This window comes from Oreochromis niloticus, linkage group LG13, assembly GCF_001858045.2.
Source record: "Oreochromis niloticus isolate F11D_XX linkage group LG13, O_niloticus_UMD_NMBU, whole genome shotgun sequence".
NCBI lineage: Eukaryota > Metazoa > Chordata > Actinopteri > Cichliformes > Cichlidae > Oreochromis > Oreochromis niloticus.
Window position 1 is genome coordinate 24,991,643 of NC_031978.2, and position 27,909 is coordinate 25,019,551.

At 41.9% G+C, this 27,909-nt stretch overlaps 1 protein-coding gene across 3 annotated transcripts in view; it reads left to right on the plus strand.

The window, feature by feature from the left end:
• cdh23 (cadherin-related 23) overlaps positions 1-27,909 on the plus strand; it is a 179,327-nt gene that overhangs the window by 49,746 nt on the left and 101,672 nt on the right. For all 3 annotated transcript variants that reach the window (XM_025897324.1, XM_019366741.2, XM_025897323.1), the window contains exons 7-8: positions 26,055-26,249; positions 26,352-26,480. In XM_025897324.1, coding sequence (XP_025753109.1) covers positions 26,055-26,249; positions 26,352-26,480 — 324 coding nt within the window. The remainder of the gene's footprint in view (positions 1-26,054; positions 26,250-26,351; positions 26,481-27,909) is intronic.

Below are 27,909 nucleotides of genomic sequence, written 5' to 3' on the forward strand. Positions count from 1 at the left end.
CGTGTGATGGAGCATTGTCCTGCATGAAAATCATGTTTTTCTTGAAGGATGCAGACTTCTTCCTGTACCACTGCTTGAAGAAGGTGTCTTCCAGAAACTGGCAGTAGGACTGGGAGTTGAGCTTGACTCCATCCTCAACCCGAAAAGGCCCCACAAGCTCATCTTTGATGATACCAGCCCAAACCAGTACTCCACCTCCACCTTGCTGGCGTCTGAGTCGGACTGGAGCTCTCTGCCCTTTACCAATCCAGCCACGGGCCCATCCATCTGGCCCATCAAGACTCACTCTCATTTCATCAGTCCATAAAACCTTAGAAAAATCAGTCTTGAGATATTTCTTGGCCCAGTCTTGACGTTTCAGCTTGTGTGTCTTGTTCAGTGGTGGTCGTCTTTCAGCCTTTCTTACCTTGGCCATGTCTCTGAGTATTGCACACCTTGTGCTTTTGGGCACTCCAGTGATGTTGCAGCTCTGAAATATGGCCAAACTGGTGGCAAGTGGCATCTTGGCAGCTGCACGCTTGACTTTTCTCAGTTCATGGGCAGTTAGTTTGCGCCTTGGTTTTTCCACACGCTTCTTGCGACCCTGTTGACTATTTTGAATGAAACGCTTGATTGTTCGATGATCACGCTTCAGAAGCTTTGCAATTTTAAGACTGCTGCATCCCTCTGCAAGATATCTCACTATTTTTGACTTTTCTGAGCCTGTCAAGTCCTTCTTTTGACCCATTTTGCCAAAGGAAAGGAAGTTGCCTAATAATTATGCACACCTTATATAGGGTGTTGATGTCATTAGACCACACCCCTTCTCATTACAGAGATGCACATCACCTAATATGCTTAATTGGTAGTAGGCTTTCGAGCCTAGACAGCTTGGAGTAAGACAACATGCATGAAGAGGATGATGTGGACAAAATACTCATTTGCCTAATAATTCTGCACTCCCTGTATATATCCCTTCGAAAGAAGGGACTGCACTCACAGCTAGAGATTGACGAGGTACAACATAAATGCTACGGCAAGGGGGGAGCCAGGACGCCAGGTCAGGGGGGAGATATCATCACCCCCACCCGAGATTGGGTACCAAGCCCCAAGTGCGATAGGAGAAGGATCGTTGAGTGCGAGAGGAACTGACCTGAAAGACAGGATCATGGCCAAGCTTGAAACCTGGATCCCCCGTAGCCGGTTACCAAGATTACGTGAAGTACCCTCAAAAGGTCTGCTAGATGATGTTAATGCAGCACTACGGACGATATCTACAGCCACGATTAGTGAGACTAACAAGCTGATCTACAATACGGCAGCAGTGATCAGTGAGATGCTTGGCTACAAGTTGAACAGCCACAAGGGGCAGTACCCTCCATGGAAAAGGAGGCTAGAGGCTAAAATCAAGGTAGCACGGAGGGAGGTCAGCCAACTATCGGCGTTGCAGAAAGGTACAATGAAGAAGGTGCCTAAGAAGTACAGCAAGCTGTCCATACCTGAGGCCTTGGAAACTGCCAAGCAAAGACTCACAGCCTTGGCCAGCCGCTTGAGGAGGTACACCAGAGAGATAGAAGGCAGGAGAATAAACCAGCTGTTCTCCACAGAACCAGCAAAGGTGTACTCTCAGTGGCAAGGGAACAATAACAGAACAGCACCACCAAGGCTGGAGACGGAGCAATACTGGAAGACCATATGGGAAAAGGACGCAACCCATAACGGCAATGCTCAGTGGCTAGTGGATCTGAGGGCAGACCATAGCAACCTCCCTGAACAGGGTCCAGTAACCATCACGGTGGCAGATATCCAAGAAAGGGTCTCTAGTATGAAGAGTTGGACAGCACCAGGGCCCGACATGGTTCACGCCTACTGGCTGAAGAGCGTCTGGCAGCACAAATGAACCAGCTGCTAGTTGACGAGAGACACCCGGAATGGCTAACCTAAGGTCGGATGGTCCTGATCCCCAAGGACCCCAAGAAGGGACCGGTCCCATCCAGCTACCGACCAATAACCTGCCTCAGCACCACGTGGAAGCTCCTGTCAGGCATCATATCGGCTAAGATGAACAGGCACATGGGTCAATACATGAGCGGCGCACAGAAAGGGATTGGCAAGAATACCAGAGGTGCAAAACACCAGCTACTGGTAGACAGAACAGTCAGCCGAGACTGACCAACCTGTGCACTGCCTGGATTGATTACAAGAAGGCCTATGACTCAATGCCCCACAGCTGGATACTGGAATGCCTAGAATTGTACAAGATCAACAGGACCCTAAGAGCCTTCATCAGGAACTCAATGGGGATGTGGCGTACAACACTAGAGGCCAACTCCAAGCCCATAGCACAAGTCACCATGAAGTGCGGGATCTACCAAGGAGATGCTCTGTCCCCACTGCTGTTCTGCATAGGCCTGAACCCCCTCAGTGAGATCATTAACAAGACTGGCTACGGATACCGACTACGGAACGGAGTGGTTGTCAGCCACCTCCTGTACTTGGATGACATCAAGCTGTATGCCAAGCGTGAATGAGACATCGATTCACTGATCCACACTACCAGGATATACAGCAATGACATCGGGATGTCATTCGGGCTGGAGAAGTGTAGTCGGATGATAACAAAGAGAGGGAAGGTAGTCAGAACTGAGGGGATCGAGCTACCAGAAGGCAACATTGCAGACATAGAGGACAGTTACAAGTACCTGGGGATCCCACAGGCGAATGGGAACCATGAAGAGGCCGCTAGGAAAGCTGCAACCACCAAGTACCTGCAGAGGGTCAGACAAGTCCTGAGGAGTCAGCTGAATGGTAAGAACAAGATCCGGGCTATCAACACCTACACCCTGCCCGTGATCAGGTACCCAGCTGGTATAATAAGTTGGCCAAAGGAGGAGATAGAAGCCACTGACATGAAGACAAGAAAGCTCCTTACCATGCATGGAGGGTTTCACCCCAAGTCCAGCACCCTGAGGCTGTACGCTAAGCGGAAGGAAGGGGGCCGGGGACTGGTGAGTGTCAGCACCGCAGTCCAGGATGAGACAACGAACATCCAAGAATACATTGGGAAGATGGCCCCAACTGACCGAGTGCTCAGTGAATACCTCAGGCAGCAGAAACCCAAGAAAGAGGAGGGAGACGAGGAATCATCATGGAAGGACAGGCCCCTGCACGGTATGTACCACCGGCAGATAGAGGAGGTGGCTGATATCCAGAAATCCTACCAGTGGCTGGACAAAGCTGGACTGAAAGACAGCACAAAGGCACTAATCATGGCAGCACAAGAACAAGCTCTGAGCACAAGATCCATAGAGGCTGGGGTCTATCACACCAGGCAAGACCCCAGGTGCAGGCTGTGTAAAGATGCCCCTGAGACAATCCAGCACATAACAGCAGGGTCCAAGATGCTAGCAGGCAGGGCATACATGGAACGCCATAACCAAGTGGCCGGCATAGTATACAGAAACATCTGTGCCGAGTATACCCTGGAAGTTCCGAGGTCAAAATGGGAGACGCCCCCAAGGGTGGTGGAAAATGACCGAGCTAAGATCCTGTGGGACTTCCAGATACAGACGGACAAAATGGTGGTGGGTAACCAACCGGACATAGTGGTGGTAGACAAACAGAAGAAGACGGCCGTAGTGATCGATGTAGCGGTTCCGAATGACAGCAACATCAGGAAGAAGGAACACGAGAAGCTGGAGAAATACCAAGGGCTCAGAGAAGAGCTCGAGAGGATGTGGAGGGTGAAGGTAACGGTGGTCCCCGTGGTAATCGGAGCACTAGGTGCGGTGACTCCCAAGCTAGGCGAGTGGCTCCAGCAGATCCCGGGAACAACATCGGAGATCTCTGTCCAGAAGAGCGCCGTCCTAGGAACAGCTAAGATACTGCGCAGGACCCTCAAGCTCCCAGGCCTCTGGTAGAGGACCCGAGCTTGAAGGATAAACCACCCGCAGGGGTGTGCTGGGTGTTTTTTGTATATACAGTGGCTTGCAAAAGTATTCGACCCCCTTGAACTTTTCCACATTTTGTCACATTACAGCCACAAACATGAATCAATTTTATTGGAATTCCACATGAAAGACCAATACAAAGTGGTGTACACGTGAGAAGTGGAACGAAAATCATACGTGATTCCAAACATTTTTTACAAATAAATAACTGAAAAGTGGGGTGTGCGTAATTATTCAGCCCCCTGAGTCAATACTTTGTAGAACCACCTTTTGCTGCAATTATAGCTGCCAGTCTTTTAGGGTATGTCACTACCAGCGTTGCACATCTAGAGACTGAAATCCTTGCCCATTCTTCTTTGCAAAACAGCTCCAGCTCAGTCAGATTAGATGGACAGCGTTTGTGAACAACAGTTTTCAGATCTTGCCACAGATTCTCGATTGGATTTAGATCTGGACTCTGACTGGGCCATTCTAACACATGGATATGTTTTGTTTGAAACCATTCCATTGTTGCCCTGGCTTAATGTTTAGGGTCGTTGTCCTGCTGGAAGGTGAACCTCCGCCCCAGTCTCAAGTCTTTTGCAGACTCCAAGAGGTTTTCTTCCAAGATTGCCCTGTATTTGGCTCCATCCATCTTCCCATCAACTCTGACCAGCTTCCCTGTCCCTGCTGAAGAGAAGCACCCCCAGAGCATGATGCTGCCACCACCATATTTGACAGTGGGGATGGTGTGTTCAGAGTGATGTGCAGTGTTAGTTTTCCGCCACACATAGCGTTTTGCATTTTGGCCAAAAAGTTCCATTTTGGTCTCATCTGACCAGAGCACCTTCTTCCACGTTTGCTGTGTCCCCCCCATGGCTTGTGGCAAACTGCAAACGGGACTTCTTATGGTTTTTGTTAACAATGGCTTTCTTCTTGCCACTCTTCCATAAAGGCCAACTTTGTGCAGTGCATGACTAATAGTTGTCCTATGGACAGATTCCCCCACCTGAGCTGTAGATCTCTCCAGCTCATCCAGAGTCACCATGGGCCTCTTGGCTGCATTTCTGATCAGCGCTCTCCTTGTTCGGCCTGTGAGTTTAGGTGGACGGCCTTGTCTTGGTAGGTTTACAGTTGTGCCATACTCCTTCCATTTCTGAATGATCGCTTAAACAGTGCTCCGTGGGATGTTCAAGGCTTGGGAAATCTTTTTGTAGCCTAAGCCTGCTTTAAATTTCTCAGTAACTTTATCCCTGACCTGTCTGCTGTGTTCTTTGGACTTCATGGTGTTGTTGCTCCCAATATTCTCTTAGAATAATTACGCACACCCCACTTTTCAGTTATTTATTTGTAAAAAATGTTTGGAATCATGTATGATTTTCGTTCCACTTCTCACGTGTACAGCACTTTGTATTGGTCTTTCACGTGGAATTCCAATAAAATTGATTCATGATTGTGGCTGTAATGTGACAAAATGTGGAAAAGTTCAAGGGGGCCGAATACTTTTGCAAGCCACTGTATATATATATATATATATATGCATATATACATGGATCTTTATATATGTAGAAAATCTTTATCTTTATATGTAGAAAAGTGTCAGTTAGCTTCTGTTCTGGGGTCTGCAGTGTGCCACAGTATATGATTTACATCATTTTCATTGAAAAGACTGTCACCCTAGAACAATTCACTGTAAGGGGCCAAAACATTGACAGCAAATTTTCCCCCAAAGCATATGACAGCCACAGTAGTTTCTATTTTGTTGTCTTTTGCCACTCATCTGTATGTCTGAATGACAAAAAACTGTCACAGCCTGATGTTATGTATCCTATATCTGAATGGGGCTTTTCATAGAATAGTTATTAAAGAGTTTTACTAAAAAAGGGAATAAATTAATGTCTGAAAAATATTTGTTTAGCTCCAATTAGTGCCTTTATCCTCACCATGGCTCCATTCAGCATTATGCAAAGTCCTCAGTGACTCTTTCTCTCTGTCTTCTTTTGTGTTTCAGAATCCCCCTCCCTGCCTACACATTTGTTTCCCCCCCTCCCGTTTATAACCTTTCCAATTTTTGCAAATCTGTTTTGGTTGTCACTTTCACTATTGAAATTGTAAGGATAGACGGTCTAAAGAAAAATTATGCATATAGTGGAACTATAGAGGAAAGGAGAAAGAAGAAGAACTGAAGTCTTCAGTTGATCGATAACAATAATGTGAGAGTACTAACAGACTAGACTAGAAAGGGATCAAAGACCTAATGGTACCATCATTTCTCAGTAGAGCAGCTCACTCACAGACCACAGGTTTACTTGAGGTTTCAAGAGTTTCTAAAAGTAGAATGGGAGGCTTCAGCTATCGGGGCCCTCTCCTGTAGAACCAGCTCCCAGTTGGGGTTCAGGAGACTCTTTCTACCTTTAAGATTAGGATTAAACGTTGCTCTTTGATGAAGCGTATAGTTAATGTTTCAGGATCCGGTAACCCCGAATCCTCCATCAGTTATGCTATAATTGGCTATGGCTGCTGGGGGAACTACCAGTGATGCACTCAACCCTTCCCCTTCAGTCACTTTCAGTCCCTGTTTATCTGTATTCTATCGCTGCATGTCGGTAAAACTATTGACTACGCTCTCCCATAGTTTGTGTTTTGTCCTGTTTGTTGTTTATAGTCTCTTTATGCTGCTTTTATCTCTTCTCGCTCACCCTCATACACAAATAGCTGCCCATCCATGAATCTAGTTGTGCAAGGGGTCCCATCCTGTTCTTTCTCCCCACTGACGCCAGTTACTTGCTCATAGGATATCATCTGCTCTTTAGGGTTCTTTCTCTAATATTGTAGACTTTCTACCTTACAAAAAAACCCCCCAAATGAATAAAATTTACCTAGAGACAGGTGTTATTCTTACAGTCGTGTGAGTCACCACATACAAGAAGAAGGGATGTCTGAACCACTTGGCAGGTGGGGGCCTTTGTGTGTGGCGTGCACTCCTTATAGGTTCTGTCCAGGTCCTCCAACTTCCTCCCGCAGTCCAAATATGTGCATATTAGGTTTGCTGGTGATTATAAATTAGCTATAAGTGTGACTCTCTGTGTTAGCGCTATGATAGTCTGGTGGTCTGCTGGTGGTCCGCCCAACCCATCCCTGCCTCTCACCCAGTGTAAATTGAATAATAGGTTTAGAAATACTGTACTTACATATGGTACCTACAGTCTCCCCCTCCTTCATATTCCTTCATGCACAGTCCACTATAAATTTAGCGTCATGACAGGGTTAAGTGTTTATAATCATGCACATTGTGTTAACCACAAGCAAGATTGCCTTTTTTTTTTTTGGTGCCATTTCTTCTGTTTATTTAAAGTTTAGATTTCAGGTTTAAGAGAGCTGTGTTGCAGCAGACATGCACTGCAGTAACAAAAACAATTCTTTAACTAATTAAAGTGACAAACAGATGTTTAAGCTCCAGCTTACAGCCCATGATTGTCAGATATCTGCTTCATTTTCAGGTTGTCATACTAGTCACTCAGATATGTCTAGTATCATCTTGTCTGGCGCGTCCTCTTATTGAGCATCCCGGCACCAGGAGCTGAAAGGATTAAGTGATAGTATTTTTCTAATGTAACTAAATGTTACTCGTTTTGTTCATTCTTTTGAATCACCAATCATAGCATTGCTTGATCATATGCCCCAGAAGTTTTAGATTGTATATCGCTGCAAGAGATTTGCCCTCCGTGTCTTTGTTCCTGGAGGGCATAAACTGGTTTTATTTTAATTTTACCACTAACAAATGTTATATTTCATTTCCGCTCCTAGTAGAGCTGTGAAAAGGGAAATTAATTATATATCGTAAACAAGCATGTGCTTAGTGGTTTCTAGCAGGTTACTTTTCCTTTTTGGGGATTTTTTTGATTTAATTTTTAAACACACCATTCACACGTTTTCTTATTTTCTGTCAGAATTCACTGTCTCAATATGGCACTGTGTTGTTTCTGTGATCATTTAGTGTTTGCACATTTCAGAATTACATTCCTTCCAATGATTACAGTTAAAAGCTCAGCAAAAAACCCTTTGTGTCAAACTAAATGAGCAAGAAAGGACAATGGGATGTAGGATTACACATTACTGAGGTCTGGAAGTTGGAAAGGAATGCTGCACTCTGACATTGTATAATTAGGTACCCAAAGAACAGACCACTCCTCATTTTTAATGAACAAAAGATAATGTAAAAATGCACTGTACAGTCATGAGGACTTTGTTATTCTGTAACAGTTTGCTTTTGTTTGCTTTGTTTAAAGTCAATGAGCTGAAAGACAGCTCAGACAGTCTTTCAGATACAAATCTTTGGCTTATTGCATTTAGATATTTTGTGTTATAAGCAAGTTTTGCCCCGTCCCCAGTGAACACTGATAATAGCAACAGTCACCAAGATTCCTCTTCATTTTTGTGAAACCCCTATTGGCCCCCTTCTCGTCTCCATATTGTGTGATGTGCCCAAAATAAGAGCTTTGATGTATAACTGAACTGTGCATTCGCCCACTCCTTTCCCCCCCGTGCCCTGCCAGGACTTAACTTATAGATAAAGCACATGTGGGGAGGGATTCTGAGACTCTAGTTACCATGAGGTAACTAGACTGGTTAATATAAGATTTCCTACAAATGAAATAATAAAATGCTGTTATGAAATGCTGAATGAGCAAAGGAGGCTGAGACAGTTAAAGACACAGACAATCCTTGACACTCCACTTGCTGAGCACTCCATCACTGGTGTCACGTCTCATCAACAAGATGTTAATTTAATTTGACAATATCACATTGTAATAATTGAGATTAAGATAGAGCGAGGAGGAGAATGAGACAATGGAAATAAATGGTGGAGATATTTGCTTTGGAAGTACCAATTTTCATCTAATGATCCTCTTTAAAAAAAAGAAAAGAAAAAGGAGATGATTATATGTGTTGCCATTCTGTACTGGTGTTATTAGTTCTGCCTTGCTTTTTAATTAGCTATCATCATGTAATATACACAAAGCCCACCTAGTAATTCTCAGCTACGTTTTGCTGTAATAAAGAGGCTGTGGAAGTGTTTTTGTCTCATTTATGTCCATCTTCTTCCTTCCAGTACTTTTCTTTGCTCGATTATCTCTCTGTCCCACTCTTCCCTACTGCAGAGCTACATGAAGTGATTGCAAACGGACCCCGGTAGTGCAGTGGTTTCTGTGTACTGGCTGTCAGTCTGTTCAGATCTGTTTGTCTTCCCATATCTGACATTTACATTTAGTTTCATCTATTTGCATCTATTTCATTCTATTCTATTCAGGCAGATAAACAGAAGGTGCGATGGTAGGACCATTGTTATGTTTACTTTGCAGCACACTGCTGATGTATCATCATACGTCTATCTTATTCTTCTTAGTCACGAGTGTTACATATTGACACGTCGGGAAATATACTGCAGCTCCATAGATAGTTATGTAGGACAACTGAGTGAAGTAAAAATAGGCCCATTTCCCTTTATGCTGATAAGTTCGCTGTATCTGTTGCCAGATTGGGAATGCGTCTACTGGACAGAAAAATGTTTTTTCTTACATTAAAAAAATGTGTTTTATTCTGAGTGGCCTAATTCACTACAGGACAGAGGACTATGTGATATGCAGATGTGCTTCTGCTAGCCCAACAATGCATTTTCTATACTGACATGAAGGCAAATTTCCATGAGAACCCATCGTAGTATACCACCTGAGTGGCAGAGGTGGCAAACTATCTGTGTTTATTTTTTAGACTTATGATTTTTTATCATTTCTACTAGATACTTCTGCTTGCTATCCTTACTGCCTCCTGTTTATGAACATATCAATAAATGCAATGTCGCTTGAAGTTGTTAAAATGAAAAAATCTTGACTACATATCTCTTAAAGTCCCTCAGCTGATAAGAATACCCACCCAATCCAAAGAACACACTTTTTTCCCCCTTTTTTAAAATATTGTGCTTGTTTGGGTCCCTGCTGAAAATCAAAGCTTTCCTTTGGGGAGTAACCACTGGCCTTTTAAAATCCTAGAATAATGCATGAAAATGAAAGGGGTGCCAGGGTTCATAGTGCAGGAGAAGGACAGTCTGCTTATATGTGGTCAGATGTGTCTCCAGTTGCTTGAAGTCTGTGAATTATGCATTGGAAAAAGAAGCATGTAGATTTCTACTGGTGTCTGTGTGAGTAGGTGTGTGCAAAGAGACACCTGAGACATTAAGACTCATGGAAGTAGAGCCCCCTTATGCCCTCGTGGTACCCCATGCCCGAGGCTACAGATAGAGAGAGTTGTTGATATAGAGTGCAGCATACCTATAGGACCAGACTACAGAATGGAGAGATTCAGGACTACAGAGTTCACAGTGAAGTGAAAACACACAAAAAGCTTGAAATCAAGGACACGCTGGGAAACAAGGTGAGAGTAAAGAAAGGCACTGGGGGAGGGAGAGAGAGCAGGGTATCTTTTGAATAGCACAGAGTGCATCAAATCCCGTGTGCTGTTGAGATGAGATGGCCTCAACAGCAACCCTGGCATCGCAGTTCGTTTGATAATGCCATGTGTAAAGTGCAGCTTCCCTTGGTCATCGGCCTTAAACACTTGCACTGTTGCACATGCACGGTGGATTCCAGTTGTGATTGTTTAATATTACTTTAAAACCAAAATGTTTCCACTGTAAAAGAGTGGTGGACACAGGCCATGCAGGGAGATGAATCAGAACATGAAAATTGAGATGCGAGGTCACTAATATCCTGGGTAAAAGCATGAAATAGAAATAGTAAAAAAAAATGAGGTTTTAGAATTGTAGAAGATTCCTTCAATCAGACATGAGTATGTGGGGGGCAGGGATTGAAACGCCTATCCATCACTCCGTCCTTTCTCTAAACTGCTTATCATTGTTGCTGGGGGCTATCGTAGAACAAACTTAGTGAGTCATAGACTGGACAAGTTTTCAGTCTTTCAGCATCATCACTTTTAGACAAGCATGCGCATCCTCAGTCAGAGCTACCGGTTGCCAGTTAGTCCAGCCTATGTCTGCGCACTCTGTCAAGATCTTTTAATGTTGTGGGGATGTCATCTTTTTGTGCCAGAGGCAGAGAAACGGTGACAGGTGGATGAGATCAGAACAGATATACAGACTGTTGTTAGGTGACCAAAAATATAAGACCTATTAACCTATTAATTATATTTTTTAAGTCCTCTATATCTACATCATCAGCTGGATTTTTGTAACTTAAACCAAAAACCCAAAACCCAAACTTTTTTTAGCCTAGGACCGGTTTATGTCCGACAATATACAAAATAAAACCAGTACCGGTACCAAAAAAAAGAAGATTTATTCTTAACACACGAGAAAAGACCCAGGGAAACCGAGTTAACGATAAAAAAAATAAAAAATAACGATAAAAACCGATAAAAACCCTGAAAACCATAAATTTCACACCTGAGCCTCAACTCTCACTGCCTGGTACCAAGCGACTCACGGACTGGTACCGGTCCATGGCCCGGGGGTTGGGGACCGCTGACTTAAACCCTTAATTTGTTTAAGATAAACAAACTGTGAGCAATTAATAGCACAAAAACATTGGATTTAGAAAAAACTGATACAAAATGAAAAATTTCTGTGTCAATACAGACAAGATAAATATATCAATCATTGATGATTTTTAAAAGCAAAGCAGACTTATCGTGACGCTACAAAGAAACTACAGCAATGAGCAGACTACTCTGACCCCCAGTAGGCGTCTTGCAACATCTCGTTAAATGCATGCAAAATTTTAAACCCTTGAAATGTACCCCAGAAACCCAAATAAGTACCACAAATCAAATTTTGAGCATCTTTTTTTTTTTTTTTTTTTTTAGCAAATTAACAATTTTTCAAGTGAAGCCCCACCCTCACAGGTTCACATAAAGATACCAAGTCTTGGCATCCAACACACGCAGCCCGTTTGGAGGTCAGTTTCCAAATTTTAAGTTACAAGGAATCTTTACTTTGCAGGTCTTTGCCTAAATCCCTTCCCTCTACTTCACTTCATCTCTCCCCTCTATGTTAGTTCTGGGTAATTACCCATTTACAGTGTTTCCCTCACTCCCAGTGAATTCAAATCAGATCACTTGCACTGGTGAGTGACTGCAAACATAATCCAGCTGCCATAAAAAGCCTCTGGACCACTATGTAAAATTGCCATTCACTACTGGATTATGGGGCTTTGCGTTATTGTTCCAGCTGTGCACCTTTACAGGTGATCGCGCTCACCTGTAAAATAAAACATCAAGAGCTAATTGAGCAGTGTGCAGAATGAAGCTGTACAGGTGTACGCTCTGCTCTTGGTCACATACCTCCCATATGCACACACAGAAGCACAAATACAGGCTGCCCACACATACACAGAAATGCGCGCCTCCCTTCAACTAGTCCCAAATTCCCCTATGTCTTTAAAAGAAAGTGCAGACTGATTAAAGTCAGAGTTTTATGGGGAACTGTGAAGAATATGACAAAATAAATAAATAAAGCCAGAGTGTCTTGCCCCCTAGGCAACAGCCGTTTATATGATAATCAGCTCTACTCTAATTTGCATTTAATTCTATTTTAAAAAAATGACTTCTTAAAAAAAGGGAGTTGAGGAGGACAGGAAAATTGTGTATAAGAACAAGATGTTCAACAGTAGGAAAAGGAAACAGGATTCATCGTCTTTCACTGTTATCCATTAAGCAGTCACTGGTAATCTGGTAATCACTGATTCATGTCAATTTGACTTTTCGGTGTTTCTTAACTACATTTTTGCATGAAGCAAATGAAGCTCAGTTATCTTGCTTGATAGTTTTTATTAATCTTGATAGCAGCATTATAATGTTATCTGGACACTGGGATGTTAACACCTTCAGCATGCTTCTTATGTTGTAATAGCAGCCTTGAAATGGAAAGCCATTAGTAGGGAGCTAGGCTTATTCATAATAACATGAATTAATTTGCCTAAAATCATTAAAAATGCACTATGCTAAAAAGCAGAATTTACTAAACTAAGCAATTAGAGAAGAATTTAGAAGTATAAGATCTTTTTGCAGCCTGACAAATACCAGAAATGCATTATGCTCTGATCTCGACTTCAGTTTGTCTGATCTCTACCTTAAGAGAGCTGTGCATAAATGAATGGCCTCAAGTCTCAGAGGACTGAAGCAATGTTTCACCCGTCCACACACAAACCTTTGTAGAGCTCTAAGTTAAGTTAGTCGTGAAAATAATAGCTCGTGTCAGCTAATACGAGCAGCTGTATGTCATTTTAACAACAAAAACCTCAGTGAGTGTCAGCTAGAATTGCTGCTACCCGAATGTTATGTACACTAAGCTGTCCTCACAAGACTGTCAAAGTCCATTTTAAAATGTGCACGTCATCCACAAACTTTTGCATTTAAATTTGAGAGAAATTTCAGAAAAAGGAGCTTACCTACCTCCAAGCAGCAGTAGTTTCAACCACAGCTACAGGTAACTGCTTTAAATAAGGCAGGAAAAATGAGTTGTACTTTTAGTACTCTAAACTGATATGGATAACTTTCCATAACGGGTAAAAAAAAGGTTGCAGAGCTGGCTGATGTGATGTGGCCTGTCCTTGTACCCTTCCCCTGGGATCTACCCATCTGTCTCTCTCTGGCTCTGTGGATTCCTGCAGCATGCTGGGCCTGATTACCTTTACATTTAAACAAACAGCTCCAGCTCTTTGGAGGCAGTCAGCCATGAGCTTTGACAGGGGGTTAGGCAGTTTTGGGAGAAGACTGATAAGGAGATAAATATGTTGTCTTTTCTCCACGGAGAAAATAGCCAACCCGTACATACAAACACACGCCATCCACTGGAGGCATTGATTCCCTATCTCATAATCCTCTTACTTTAACCGTTACTGCTACCTCAAACCTTTCCCCAAACAAAGTCCTACTTTTAACCTATATTATTTTAAATATAGTCACCCAAACTTGAAGCAACATAAGACTTTTCAATTAATACTCCATTATTGAAAATAGTAAACACTAAAATTGAAAAATATCAGCCAAACCAAAAAAAAGCCCCTCAAAAAAACTGTAAGATCTAAATGGAAATTACAGGAACACATCATGAATCTTTGACACTCACACGCTCTCACACACACATTGGGAGGCTGTCTTTGCCTTTCAAAGTGGCCCCTCTCCCTGTCTGCTGGTGTGGAATCATTTTGTTCGGCTGAGTGCTTCTCCAGAAAATCGCAGACGGGCCATAGAGTGGAGCGAGAGGAAAGCGGTGAGAGAACAAGAAGGAATAAAAGCAGGTTATAATGTAAGACACTTTTTGGACATCAGTTCCTGTATGGTACACAAAGACTGCAGCGTATTAGGCTTTACTGACTAGTTTAACAGAAGGGGGTCAAACGATTTGGAGAGGAAAGGCTAACTGCCATTAGAAAATGATTGATAACTGTTAGAGAGGCATGCCTATAAAATATATATTAGTTGGGTCTGATTATGGGGGGGGGATCATAACCCCCCTAACCCCCCTGGAAATTACGCTCCTGGTTAGGATGGCCATTGGTGACTGGGTTGAAGTGGGATGCTTGAGGCAGAGATAAGGTGCCGGCCAACCAGGGGTTTATTCAGCAACACTCAGGGACACAGAAAATCTAACAAAACAAAATAAAAATATGTTGGACCTGTGGTCCAGCAGCAGACTCCAGACTTTTATTGACTGCTACTAATTGAGTCCTAAGCCATATCTGATGCAATTGTATAAGGTTACATATTAAACTAAACTAATAACGTCAACACACAGCTTGCATAACAATGTTTATTAACATTAAATCAATACAACAGAAAAGGCAGCAACTATTAAATTCACATTTCCCCACTTGGCCTACAAGCTTTGATCTAAATGAGAGCAGATATGTCTGTCAGGTTACCTTTGAATGACACTCAGGATGGCTGGGAACTCTTTTGGCTCAAACACACAGGTAAAGAAAACAGTCTTGCATTTAAAATCTTTCACTTATTAAGACAAAACTTTAAAAGTATTTGGGGGGGGGGGCAAAAGAAAACTTGCCATATTAATCTATATTTCTGTTCCTAGAGCAGACTTTCACCAGTACCAGCTGGAAGTCTGTCCACAAGGAAGCAACTACAGAAAAACATCAATCAATAAAACATAGCAAACTTTTTTCTGAGTGTTTATTCTTCTATACAAATAGTATCACAGTTACTCATGTGTAAATGAAGACAACCTGCATTACAGCAAAGTCGATCTTGATTATTAGATTATAGAGACTGTTTGCAGGTGATGAGTTACACCATGAAATAATAATGGCAATATATTTTATTAAATTTAATCTCAGCTATTTTGCTCTAAAAGACAGTCAATAGTTGTCCACACTGTAAATAGTTGCACTAAAATCCTTAACAGTGAAAACACCCACATATGTCTGATGTGTGCTCTCTTAAAGGATCGCACATTTAAACATTTAAAACACTTTGAGAATTGATCCAAAGCAACTGGGAAAAATGAAAATGTTCTTTTAGACAGATTTCACTTTCTACTTCTACTCGACAAAGCACACTTAGACAAGTACAGGCAATTGGCTTATCACCGCTAATTCAGTGAATTATGAACAAAGCACACTGGGTGCTTGCACAGTTTCCATCCCTCATGTTCAGAGTTGAGCTCACTAACAGTAATTATACTGCGAGAAAGCATCATACCTGCAATTGGAGTTAAACTGCAGACAGGTACACCTATCAGTAGACTCCACGCTGTCACTCATACATTCAGTCTCTTAGCTCAAACCTGGCTCGAGATAACACTCAATACTCAGGCTGAAATGATGGTATCAGACACGTAAGCTTTACAAGTGGGTCTCCTAAGGTTAGAGGGCTTTATGAGGTGGGTTTCCCATTTCCACCTCAGCCCCGAGTCCAGTCTCCATCACATTATCACAGGTACGTACTACTGCTCACTGCCCCTGGGAAATCACAGGCTATGAAGGAAGCCCTGTCACAACATTTACCATGAGTGGAATTGTAATTACTGACATATTTCTTTATGAGACGGGCTGTTTCATTGGTTTGTAAATGTTACTGCCATGACATACAGTATTTAAACTTGTTATTACCCCCCTTGAGACGTGGGCTTGTTTTGCCACATGGTTTCATCACCGGCCTTATTCGCTGAGTTTCTTTGCAATAAATAATGAACGTTAAGCCACAAGCTAGGTTTCCCAAAGCTCGGGATCCTGGACATGTTTCTGGAAACTTACAGGACACCGTTATAAATATAACACGCAACACGGCCATGAGATAAGTAATGTGGACTTAAGTCATAGCTGAACAAGTATTAGTCACACAAACAGAAATAAGGGTTAAAAACCCCAAAGTTTTAAAGTAAGACGAACCGCACTCTTTTTGGCAGGGTATAAATCCTTTTTGTATAATTTTCCTCATTTGCTATCGAAACCTCGCAGATGAAGGACACTTTATCTTGTTTCAATACCAGTGAATTATTGATAAGCTAATTTCAAATGTGAAATATGGTTTTGTGTGTCACCTCTATGATTAATTGAAGTACTCTTGTGATTCACCTGCTTCAGCATCTCTGCCAAAACTGCATACTGTGAAATTATTGCCAGCTCATGGCCTCACCTATTTGTATGAAAAAGTCTTACATACTGTATAAACCATGTAACTGTGCAGTTCGTGCCTGTATTTTTTCAGGATCTATCTTACTCACTGACCACTTTATTCGGTACACCACTTCTTGTTAGTGCCCATATCTAATCAGGCAGTAACACGGCAGCAGCATATAGGCTTCGTCAAGTTGAGCTGAAATTCAAACTGAGCATCAGAGTGAGGAAGAAGGTTTGGGGAACTGTCTGGCATGTTAGACAGGCAGGTCAGAAACTGATGATCCACTGAGAATTTCCCACACAGCCATCTTTAGGGTTTACAAAGAATCGTCTGGAAAAAAAAATCCAGCAAGTGGCGCTTCTCTGAGCAAAAATAGCCAAACTGTTTTGAGCTGATAGGAAGGCAACAGTAACTTAGATAACAGTGATTTACAACCAAGGTATGCAGTAGAGCATCTTCGAACACAACACACTGAACCTTGAAGCAGCAAAAAATTACATTGGCTGCCATTTGTGACAGTTAAGAACACCACAAATGTTAAAAATGTTGCCTGACCTGAAGAGTCTTGATTTCTGCTGTGACATTTGGATGGCAGGGTCAGAATTTGGCATAAACCATGAATGAAACATGAAAGCATGGATACATCCTGCCTTGCATCAACTGTTCAGGGTGTAGGGGATGTTTTTGGGACACTTTGGGCCGATTAGTACAAGCTAAACATCATTTAAACAGCATTGCCTGTCTGAATATTATTCCTCATCATGTCCATCCTTTATGAGCACAGTGTACTCTCTTCATGGCTGCTTCATCCAATAGAAAACCTTTGGGATAGGGCAGAATGGGAGATCTGCGTCATGGATGTGCAGCCAGTGTTAAAGTTACTTAATCCTGCAGACAGTATTTGGAAATATTTGCTGAAAGTGAAAATGATTTTTAACTTATCCATGTGGCGCGATCCTGTATTACAGAAATATCTGTACAGTAAATGACACACACAGCACACAGTGGTGATATTTGATTTAAAAACAACAACAAACAACAGCTGTTTAAATGGTGCTTGCTTAAAATTCAAGTTATTTACGAACATAGGACAAAAAGCTAAGGTTTTATTGCTTTTTTTTTTTTTTTTTTTGGTTTTATTGGAACTATCAGGAAAAGGAAGGAAAAAAAGAGGCAGGTTTGAGCCAGAAGTGCAAAAAGGGAAAACTCAGAAGAAAGGAGCACAGAGCATGTAGGAGAACACAACAAGGAACTGAGGAAAACTGAGGGCTTAAATACATACTGGAGGTAATAGTGAAAGAGGACTGTGGGAAAACGAGACACAGTCGAGCAGAATCTAACTAACGAGACAGAGAGGAAGCAAAAATGAACACAATGCACACAAAGCAAGAGACAAACAAAATAAAACAGGAAGTAACTAAACACCTGACACAGAGATGGAGAAGGAAAAGGGGGAGGAAGAACAGGAAACAAGAAATTGATTATAAACTATAACTATGAGCAGAACCCAGATAACTAATCTAAAGAAAGTCTGAGAATATAAATACTAAAAACAGAGAACCAAAGAAGATGTCAAGAACAAAGGACTAAAAGGCACTTAAATCCACTTACTTAATAATAAGGAAACTAAAGACTAATAAACAATGAAACTCAAATTATAAGCAAAATTTGGAACTAATAACGCAAATAGAATAAAGAAAAGACAAAACTCAAAGCACTGAGTCCAGGACCCAGGAACCATGACAGTTTAAATCTCTCCACCTTGAACCTCTTCCTCACACGTCTCTCTCACATCCTTGTAGAGATTAGCTGAGATGCAAGGAAGGAGCAAAGGAAGCAATGAGAAATGTTAACATCACACAGCACAGCCACTGTTCTCAGACTGCCCCCTAAATGACTTTAAACAGCTCGCCTAACGTCAGTGTGGACCGCTCCTGTTTACTTGTCTCACATTCTTTTACTAATCTGTGAAGCACTTTGTGACACCTGCATTAGAGAGGACATTTTTTGCACATTATTTCCACTTTGTGTGAATTCCAACTGTTTTGTAGCATAGTTTTCAATAAAAATATCATATTTGAATGCAAAAATGTTGCTTTATTGTACGACAACAATGACTGTTAATTTTAGTAATCAGCATGGTGAGGTCTTGTGCTGGCTCTTAGTTTCCAGGTAACATAGCAATAGTGCTTTTTATTTGTCTTACCTGGAGAACCGGACCATTAACTTTTACAAATATGTTTTAAGCTGTTAAGTTGTACACACCAACAGAAATCAGCTCATCAGAAACCAAAGCCTGGTCAAATCATTTACCCTTTTTTGTAAGGGAACATCTGTCTGCCCTGCAGTTCTGCACTCTCTCCTCATTTGAAATACATTCCCTCACATAGGTCGGAATAATGTCGGGGTAGTGTGACAAGGTGCCACATGTGGGAGGCAGTGATGGAGGGACAGAGGTTGTGCGAGGCAGACAGTGAAAGGGCGAGCTGAGCTGGTACAATCACATGCCTGCTGGGTTGCAAGCGGAGAGCAGACAGCTGGGGAGGAACTGAAAACCTTCTGAGCAGTGTAGGTGTAATCATGGCTCTATTGTAGTGAACAGTTGGGCCTCTGGCGCTACGAGCAGCAGGGAGCCGAAACCCAGGCACTGCCCCTTCAAATCACAATGTCTTTAACATTTCTGACAAAATAAGAACAAAACATTGTACTTAGAAGTCTGTAGGCTGGCCATGGGCTTTACTAGGTTGGATATAAAAGTTAGCGTGACTTTTATCGTAGTGATAGCATTTTTAACTTACAAGTTAGTCGCTGAATCAACGGGTCGCAGATGGATTTTTGGCCGACAGCAGCAGGGCCACACATTTGGTGGCTGGGTTGAGTAGTTGGACGTTCAGTTAGTTGCTTTCTGTCAATCTATTTGCCTTATTAAGTTGGGTTTTTTAAGATATAGTGAGTCACATCATCATACTGTTTGAAATGATGTCCAAAGTTTCATATTTGTTCTGGCTTTACTCTGCTAGGATCTAAGGTGACTATATGTTACAATCAACGGTTGAAATTTTCTGCTAAGCCTGATTTATGAATACTAATTATTATAAAATATGCCTTTCATCAAAAAAAAATATCATGATGGTTACACTTTTCTCATATATGATGGTTTTTTTAAGGTTTGTTTAAGTTGCATTCAGGTGCTCTACTCAGAAACATTACAGATGCTGTCATGTTGGGCAACAATGTGGTTTATTCAGCTTGTATACCATCATTAAAAAGCTTTTTTCGCTTACTTCGAAGCTTCTGCCACCCAAACATGTTAAATAAGTAGATAAATAAGCTCCAGCTGACACAGGCCCAATCAATAAAACATTTAAAAGTATTTAAAAGAGCCGCATCTTTTGCTTATCACCACTGATCTCTAGACCATGTGGCTAGAAAAGCTCACATTCAATACACCTGTCTTTTCTGAGCAGTGAAATCAATGCAGTTTCTGTGCTGTTATAAATATCATAGATAAGTAAATCCTGAGCAAATGAAGCACTTAAGAAGGAAGAAGCATGGTGGCGTGAATCCAAAGTAGCATCAAGGGCTTCAGGTTATTTTTACAAGACGAATTAACTTAGACTTCGTCAGAAAATGTATTAAACATATCCAGTATGTGCTAGGAAGAATACTAGAAGAATACTAACTAGCTGGGATGGAACATTGTTTATCTTGTTCAAAAAATATACGCATTATGGCATAAATTCAGGGGCTGATGGAGACCAATCTGCATTTCCTCAGAGAGAAGCAAAGTGCAAAGTATTGGTGCTGCTTTTGCAGTCTTTTGTTTAATGAGCAGCAGTGACATGCTACCAGCCTGAGCTGTATTAAATATCACATCCTCGGTCTTTGAGGAAGTGTAATATCAAAAGCTTTAAATGTTTAACTTTTATATATTTTACTTGTTTCTCTCCTCTTTAACCAGCGCTGTATTTTTTTCTGCTTTGTAAGTCGTGTTTAATTATTTGCCGAATTAATTGAATAAATAATAGAGTAATTTGGGGCTTTTAGTTCGTCCAATTGAAGAGCATAATTTGCGTTTACACAACAGTGTGAATGAATTTGGCTCCATACTGAGAGTGACACAGTAATGAATTAACTAAGTGTACTCTTGGACAGAGTCTAATCTCATTGTAGGGGCTGCTCCCTCAAGGACTCCTAGAGGAGACAGCTGACATTTAACCAGTGGAATCCTCACAGGTCCAGCCCTCAGGGGATTCAAGCCCCGTTAAAGTCCGACAGAGAAGCTGCGGCGTGTAGTCCTGGTCCGTCCAGCTCTGACTCTCTGCGGCCTCAGAAGTGCCGCTGCCATTAAAAGCCGGAAATTTTAAACATAGAGGACGAGTAGTAGAGAAGGCAGGGCAAACACACCGTACGATAAAGCAGAGGCAAAGTTAAAAGCGAATGGGGACCCCCTTCTTTATTAGAAATGTCTCATGGTTGTTAGTGACAGGCCTTCAGTTTGATTTCCTCATCTGTATTCTCAGTCTTCCTCTGCCTTTTATCGCAGTCTGCATTCTTTCAGTCTCCTTACAACTTGTAGTCTGTTTTTTCGTGTCACATTTATGACCTTCTTCATACTTTTGTCTTTGCAGAGTTAAGATGAATCACTGAAATAGTAAGTTTTCCTTTGCTTTTGAGTAGAACTTACAATGGCACTGTTTAAAGTTTATTAATTGATATTAATTGGAAATCATTCCCATGAAATTCTGCTGCCTATGTTAGTCAGAGGACTTCACGGAGGACATCAGAGGTGTTCAGCTAATCTTGGAAACGGTCCCAGCACCGTCCTCTTGGTGTGATATGAGGTGACCTGAAATATTTTGGTTAAGTGGATCTTGAATAAGCTATTTATTCTTCAAGGCTTTGTCTCTGTCCCTGATAAGAATCCATGGCCACTGCATACTGTGCACAACATGCTTGATAAGAAAGGTGATGTACCAAGAAATTCACCAGACATATCTTGATATCTATGACATAGATTACCTTTCCTCCAATGCTTTGCCTTTTAAGTGCTGTCTGACAACTGGCATGACTTTCTTTTAGCCACACTTCTACAGCCTAATTGACGTAACGCTGCACAGGCAACTGTCCAGCATCTTTCGATCTGTAGAGGATCTCAGAGGTATTACTGAAGTGAGCACTAGGTTCTTGGTCACTTGCCTTCCTTCCTTAAACTTTTACTGAGTTGGCTGAAAGGCCAAGTCAGAAAAGTGCTTCCTGATTTCTTCCTTTTCACAATGATGCCCGCAAAGCTCCTGGGAAGTTTCATCGATTCCGCAGTTTCTCTCACTCTTTCATTGATCGGTGCTTCAGCATAATTGTATTTTGGAATTTTTTGGACTATAGAAATGTAAGGATACTTTTTTTGCTCTGTTATTTTACAGTATGTACTGTAAAATCTATCAAACTGATTACAATAACACAGGTAGCAATTAAAAATGTCAATTTTAAATATTAGTAGGAGTATTTAGTGGGAGCACTTTTGCATTTGAATGTTTTTCATGTTCATTTTTTTATGCATTTCAGCATTATTGTGACACAAAATTAGAATTAGCTCTCAGTTACGATCTGAATTTTGTACCATAAACAGAATGCTCCTCCGTCTCTATCTCTCTATATATCTCTGCTGTATGTTTCTCCTTCTTTCATAAGTAGCAGCTCTCAGAGGGAGAAGAGAGTGATTCCCACAGTGCACTTCAGATAAGACACAGCAGGGAACTGTCTCCATCCCTCCTCAACCATCTCTCCACTTAACATTCTTCTTCCCAAGGAAATAGCCCCATTTATTCAAAAGCTGCAAAGCACTGTCAAGGCTTATATGCTGGAATATGTGGCGTGACAAACCAATTGGCTTTTGCTCTTTTGAAGGTATAGGTAGTGACACATACATGGTTCTCAACTAGCATTCAGTGGTATCCGGTTTAGCTGCCTGTGCTTCCCCATTCTTTTGTCCTCGTTGTTTATCGTCTGTCTCATTTATGGAGGAATGATTGCGTAGTCTTATAGGTTAATAAAACCAGAATTATTCACTGCCTTGTATTTTGCGCCTGGTCACTCACATCGACTTCACACGAGTCCAATCAATAGCCCAATAGGAAGGGTACTGTGACCAATTGGAAAGCAGAAAAGTGCTAGTAGAAGATAGTATTGTGTAGTGGCTGCTTAGAGAATATTTCAGCTCTCTTTAGTGATGGACTGCTGGAATGCAGAGAAATCCATCAAGAGGAGCTGACGATCCAAGGCAACTCTTTAAATAGGTTGCTTTATTGTTTTGCTCTTAGTATTAAAATGCACCGTTTATGCAAACTGAGCAGTTTGACCTTCAGAGACTAAAGGGAAGCAAGAAGATAAGACTGAATAATGTGACTGGTTAATGCTCGCATTCAGTTTTCAGGGAGAGATTCCCAAAAAAATCGAATAGCGGCTCAGACGCGAGCTTCACCCGCACGCAGGCGAGCCCGCTAACCTGTGAAGCACCACACTGGCACACTGACACATTCTGCTGAGAGTTGGTCATCTGCACATCGCGGCAAAGCTTTGAACTGTTGTTGCTTGAAGTGCTTTGAATGCTGTGCCTCTGTCAAATCTGAGAGATCAAAACTGGCGCTGGCGTGTGCGCGCGGGTGTGTTTACATATACGAGCGTGTTGCGTTATTTACCGAACCTTGCGGCGTTTGACCCTGGCGGTGTTTATGAGTTATTGTTTCACAGGTTGCTGCGCAAAGAGAGATAGAAGGTGGCATGCTTCAGGGGAAGAAAAGGATACATCAGATCACATTCTTTATCCACACACACACACCTTTTTCCAAAAAGTGTCACACACACACACACACACACACACACAGACATGCATTCATCCAACACTTAACCATCAAACTACCTCCTTGACATCAAAGCAGAATTGATAATGTCGACATCCATTCCACACACACACACACACACACACACACACACACACACACACGTACATGCAACAATATTTAATTAATTCACCTAGAGTTTGATTGCATATATTTTCATCCAATTAATTTGTTGCTGTGCTCGGGTGTCGCGCTGCAGGCTGTGGGGTACCTTTAGAGGTGTTTCCAATTTCCTCCTAAGCAGACAACTTGACAAACATATTAAATATATCAGAGAAATGCAGCTTAGATGTTTATTCAAATGCAGTTATTGTTGTGGGGGAGTGGATTAGTAACTCTGTTCCTTCACTCGGCAATTGTCAGCCAGGTTACACTCAAAGTGATGCAGCAGAGCTTCTCGGGGACCCAAAAAAAGGAGAGCAGAGCATGGAAAGTGACTGAAAGCTGTCAGCTCTGGTTGTTGTTCTCATTTTGAAAGAAATATTTTTTATTTTCATTTTTTTTTCAACAAGAAATAGATTGGCAAAAAGTTTTCTGCTCTTCCTTTTTCACTCTTATTGCCACAGTGTCGTTCCCTCTTGTCAGAGCAACTGCACTAAAAGAAATATAATGTTAACCCGAGGCCTACGATTACATCTGAGCATTCACAACTTTCATACCTACTTTTTAAAAAAAAGTAAATTATATTAATTTTCACTACATAAATCTGAGAAATGATCCGGGACCCCGTCTGCATACATTACACAACATAGCGAGGATTCCAGGGATAAAAAACTTGCTCTGTTACTCTCGTTGACATTTGTTGCTCTCCTTAAATGCTCATATGGCAGTCTAGCTTGATGTGGTTGGACAGACCCGTTTGCGATGCTGTTTATGTTTGCATGCAGAGACCACTGCGAGAGAGCAGAGCACACATTTCATTACACAAATTACAAATGCGTACACACATATGCCCACGCGAGGTCTGATTCTGCTCATACTGTCTACCCCCTCTAACCCAGGCGTTCACACACAGTTACACAGTTTCATAGACTCTGACACACCACTATTTACACACACACACACACGCACATGCAAATAGACTTCTACACTCTCCTGACACCAGTGCAGACAGACTGTGGGGTCAACTGCTCTCTTACTGTGTCACTTTAGCTCTGGCTCAGGGCCCAGCTCAGTTCAACACCATGACCTCCCCATGTGGTCACACTCTGCCCCTGCGATAGACAAGACCACACACACACATAAACGTAGACACCCATACACACACACACTCTCTGGTCTGTGTCTACAGGTGTGGTAAACAGGAGGAGAGAGCAGAAGACCTGTGCAAGTGTTTTTTTTTTCCTTTTTAGTGGAATATCAGGATGCGTCCCATTCTCCTTCACGTCCTTTTCCCTCTGTACCTGTACACATTCTCATTTCTCATTAATCGTGCATGTATGTGTGGCTGTTTTGAGATAAAATTCCAATTAATGATGCCGTCGTTCCACAGACTTTTCGGGCTACCTGGAAAATGTGTGTCTTTATATACAGCCTTCTCTTTTTTTTAATTTAATTTTTTCTTTTGTTTGTTTGTTTGTTTATTTCACACATGACCCTCTGGTGTAGCATCTTGCGGACTTTCTGGGCATTTCATATATCTTTGCTTTTAGCTTTTTTGATACCCAAGACCATTTCTGTGGGCAACACAGATAGGCAATGCATATATTTACAGACAACAAAGTGCAACAAATACTTTCTGTTGTAGGGATAGATGCATTATTGTAACAATAACAGTTTGCTTTACCAAGGCAAGTTGCTCTTTCACTTGCAAACAAGAGGGTTAAGTCTGCTGTAAATTTGTCTTGTGTGCCAGAATTAAAGCCTGATCTTCATGGACAACTCAAAACAAGCATCAGGGTTAACGTTTCACACACGTGTCAGTTTAGCTGTATTACTGAAATAGAGCTATGGTTTCATCTTCTTTCAGACGTTCCGGAGGAGTCTGAACGAGGCTGTCTTTTTACTACAGCCTTTTAGTAAAGCTGGTGAACATTTGTCTCATTTTCGTCAATGTTGCTTCTTAGAAATGCATCCCAGCTTGGTACTGCAGGCAGGCATCCTGCGACAGTTCAGTTCACTTGTTTGATCTTTTTGCTCTTTTGTCCATTTTTATCCAATATGTCACTACCAACAATGGTGTGTCCTCCTCCATTCGTCATTGGCTCTCCTGACAAGCTGCTGAGTCAGACTTTTAGCCAGTCCAACAAGTTTGAAGTTTGAAGCAGTTTGTTTGAAGCAGCCGTCTTAATCATTGCTTTTATTCATCCAGATCGACTACAAATACTTTGTTATTAGATGTCATTATTCACGGGAAACGCTGCAGGGGATCAATCACAATCACAACCAAATTGTTTTTGATAGTAATAATTATTAATTAAGTTAAACTGCCATCTGTTGCTTTGGTAGTTAATAAAGCTTTCCTGTACCTGTTTTATTCTTTATTTTTCTCTGACTTTTAAATGTAATTATAGAAGGAGATATCTTCCTGCATACACTTGGGTTGTTGTTCGCCTATATTCACTTCTCTGTGTGTCTCCTTCGATGCGTCTTTCAGGACACACCGGTGGGCAGATCCATATTCATGGTAAACGCCTCCGATCCAGACCAAGGCACTGGGGGCAGTGTTCTCTTCTCCTTTCAGCCACCTTCTGCCTTTTTCGCCATTGATGGCGCCCGAGGCACTGTCACTGTGACCAGAGCTCTGGACTATGAGACGACGACAGCCTACCAGCTCACCGTCAACGCTACGGTCAGCACACATACAGTATCGAAACTTAGTCTCTGTTAGCAAAACTACATTAGTGCTGTTAAATGTATGCTGTATTTGTTTTTGTTTTTTGGTTTCTGAAAGGATCAAGACAAAATGAGACCTCTGTCCCGGCTTGCTGGCTTGGCTATCACCATCACTGATATCCAAGACATGGATCCCATTTTCACCAATCTGCCCTACAGTACCAACATAGAGGAGGATGTTCCCCTGGTCAGTAATACAGTCCCACTTAACATCTCACCACCACAGTGTGTATCCTCTTCAAGCAGCTTTCGTCCTTTCTTTCTTTCCATCCTGCTCTGATGCCAGAACATTTAACTTACCTTTTATCTTATTTCTCATATCCTGCTCCTCCTGTCCCATGCTCATGTTTTATTATTCAGTAGGGGTATACAACTCGTGCAAAGAAATATGATTTTAAAAAAAAGAGTTTCTAAAAGTAGAATGGGCGACTGAGCCTTTAGCTTTCAGGACCTTCTTCTGTGGAATCAGCTCCCAATCTGAATTCAGGATACAGATGGTTTGTACTTTTAAGGTTAGGCTTAAAATTTCCCTTTTTGATAAAGCTTATAGTAGATCAGCTGACCATGAATCCTCCCCTAGTTAGGCTGTAACAGGTCTTGGCTGTGGGGGTTTCCCATGATGCAATGAGCTCCTTCATTCACCTCTATGTGTTTATAATTGGACTGATTCTTATATAGCGCTTTTCTACTCTCCCGGAGTACTCAAAGCACAACATGCCACATTCACCCAATCACACCCATTCTCACAAGCACTTTCTCTATACATAGTACATTCACACACATTCATACGCCGATGGATGCATCGGAGAGCAACTTGGGGTTAGTATCTTGCCCAAGGATACTTGACATGCAGACTGGAGGAGCCAGGGATCGAACCACCAACCTTACGATCAGTAGATGACCTGCGCTACCTCATGAGCTACAGCCACCCCAAATTGAATTCACAGTGTGTCTTTTGTCCTGTCTCCCTCTCCTCACTGCCAAGTCTGGTTCTGCCAGAGGTTATTTCCTGTTAAAATTGAATTTTTCTTTCGCACTGTTGCCACGTGTTTGCTCAGAGGGGGTCATTTGATTGTTGGGGGTTTCTCTGTATTATTGTAGGGTCTTTACCTTACATTATAAATTACCTTGAGGTGATTTTTGTTGTAATTTGGGGCTCTATTTAAAAAAAAAACTGAATTGACTTTAATTGAATGACGGCATTATATTTCACATCTTATCGTCACTCCTGAGCCTCCAACACCGGAAACCTACATCCACCCAAATTCAGTCCAGCGCCCCCATATACAGCGCTGTGGTGGTTGAAGATGGTAATTACTGTTATAGATTTACAATCCTCATTCATAGATGCGAAGCCCCTGCCAAAGGTCACCAGGGTTACAGGATTTCTGGTCTTATGCGCTCATACTGTGGCATGTGTATGAAGTCTGGGTATAACATGAAGTACATTAGGGACTCAAAATGGCCATAGCTTTGTTTCAATCTCAAGTAGGTTTATAATGGGTATCTGATACACTAAATGTCTGTTTCTCTGTACACCATTATGTTCACTCTCCTGGCTCAGCTCTTAAACTCAGTTCCCAGGTGGCTAATGGTCCAGCTACTGATGTTTCCAC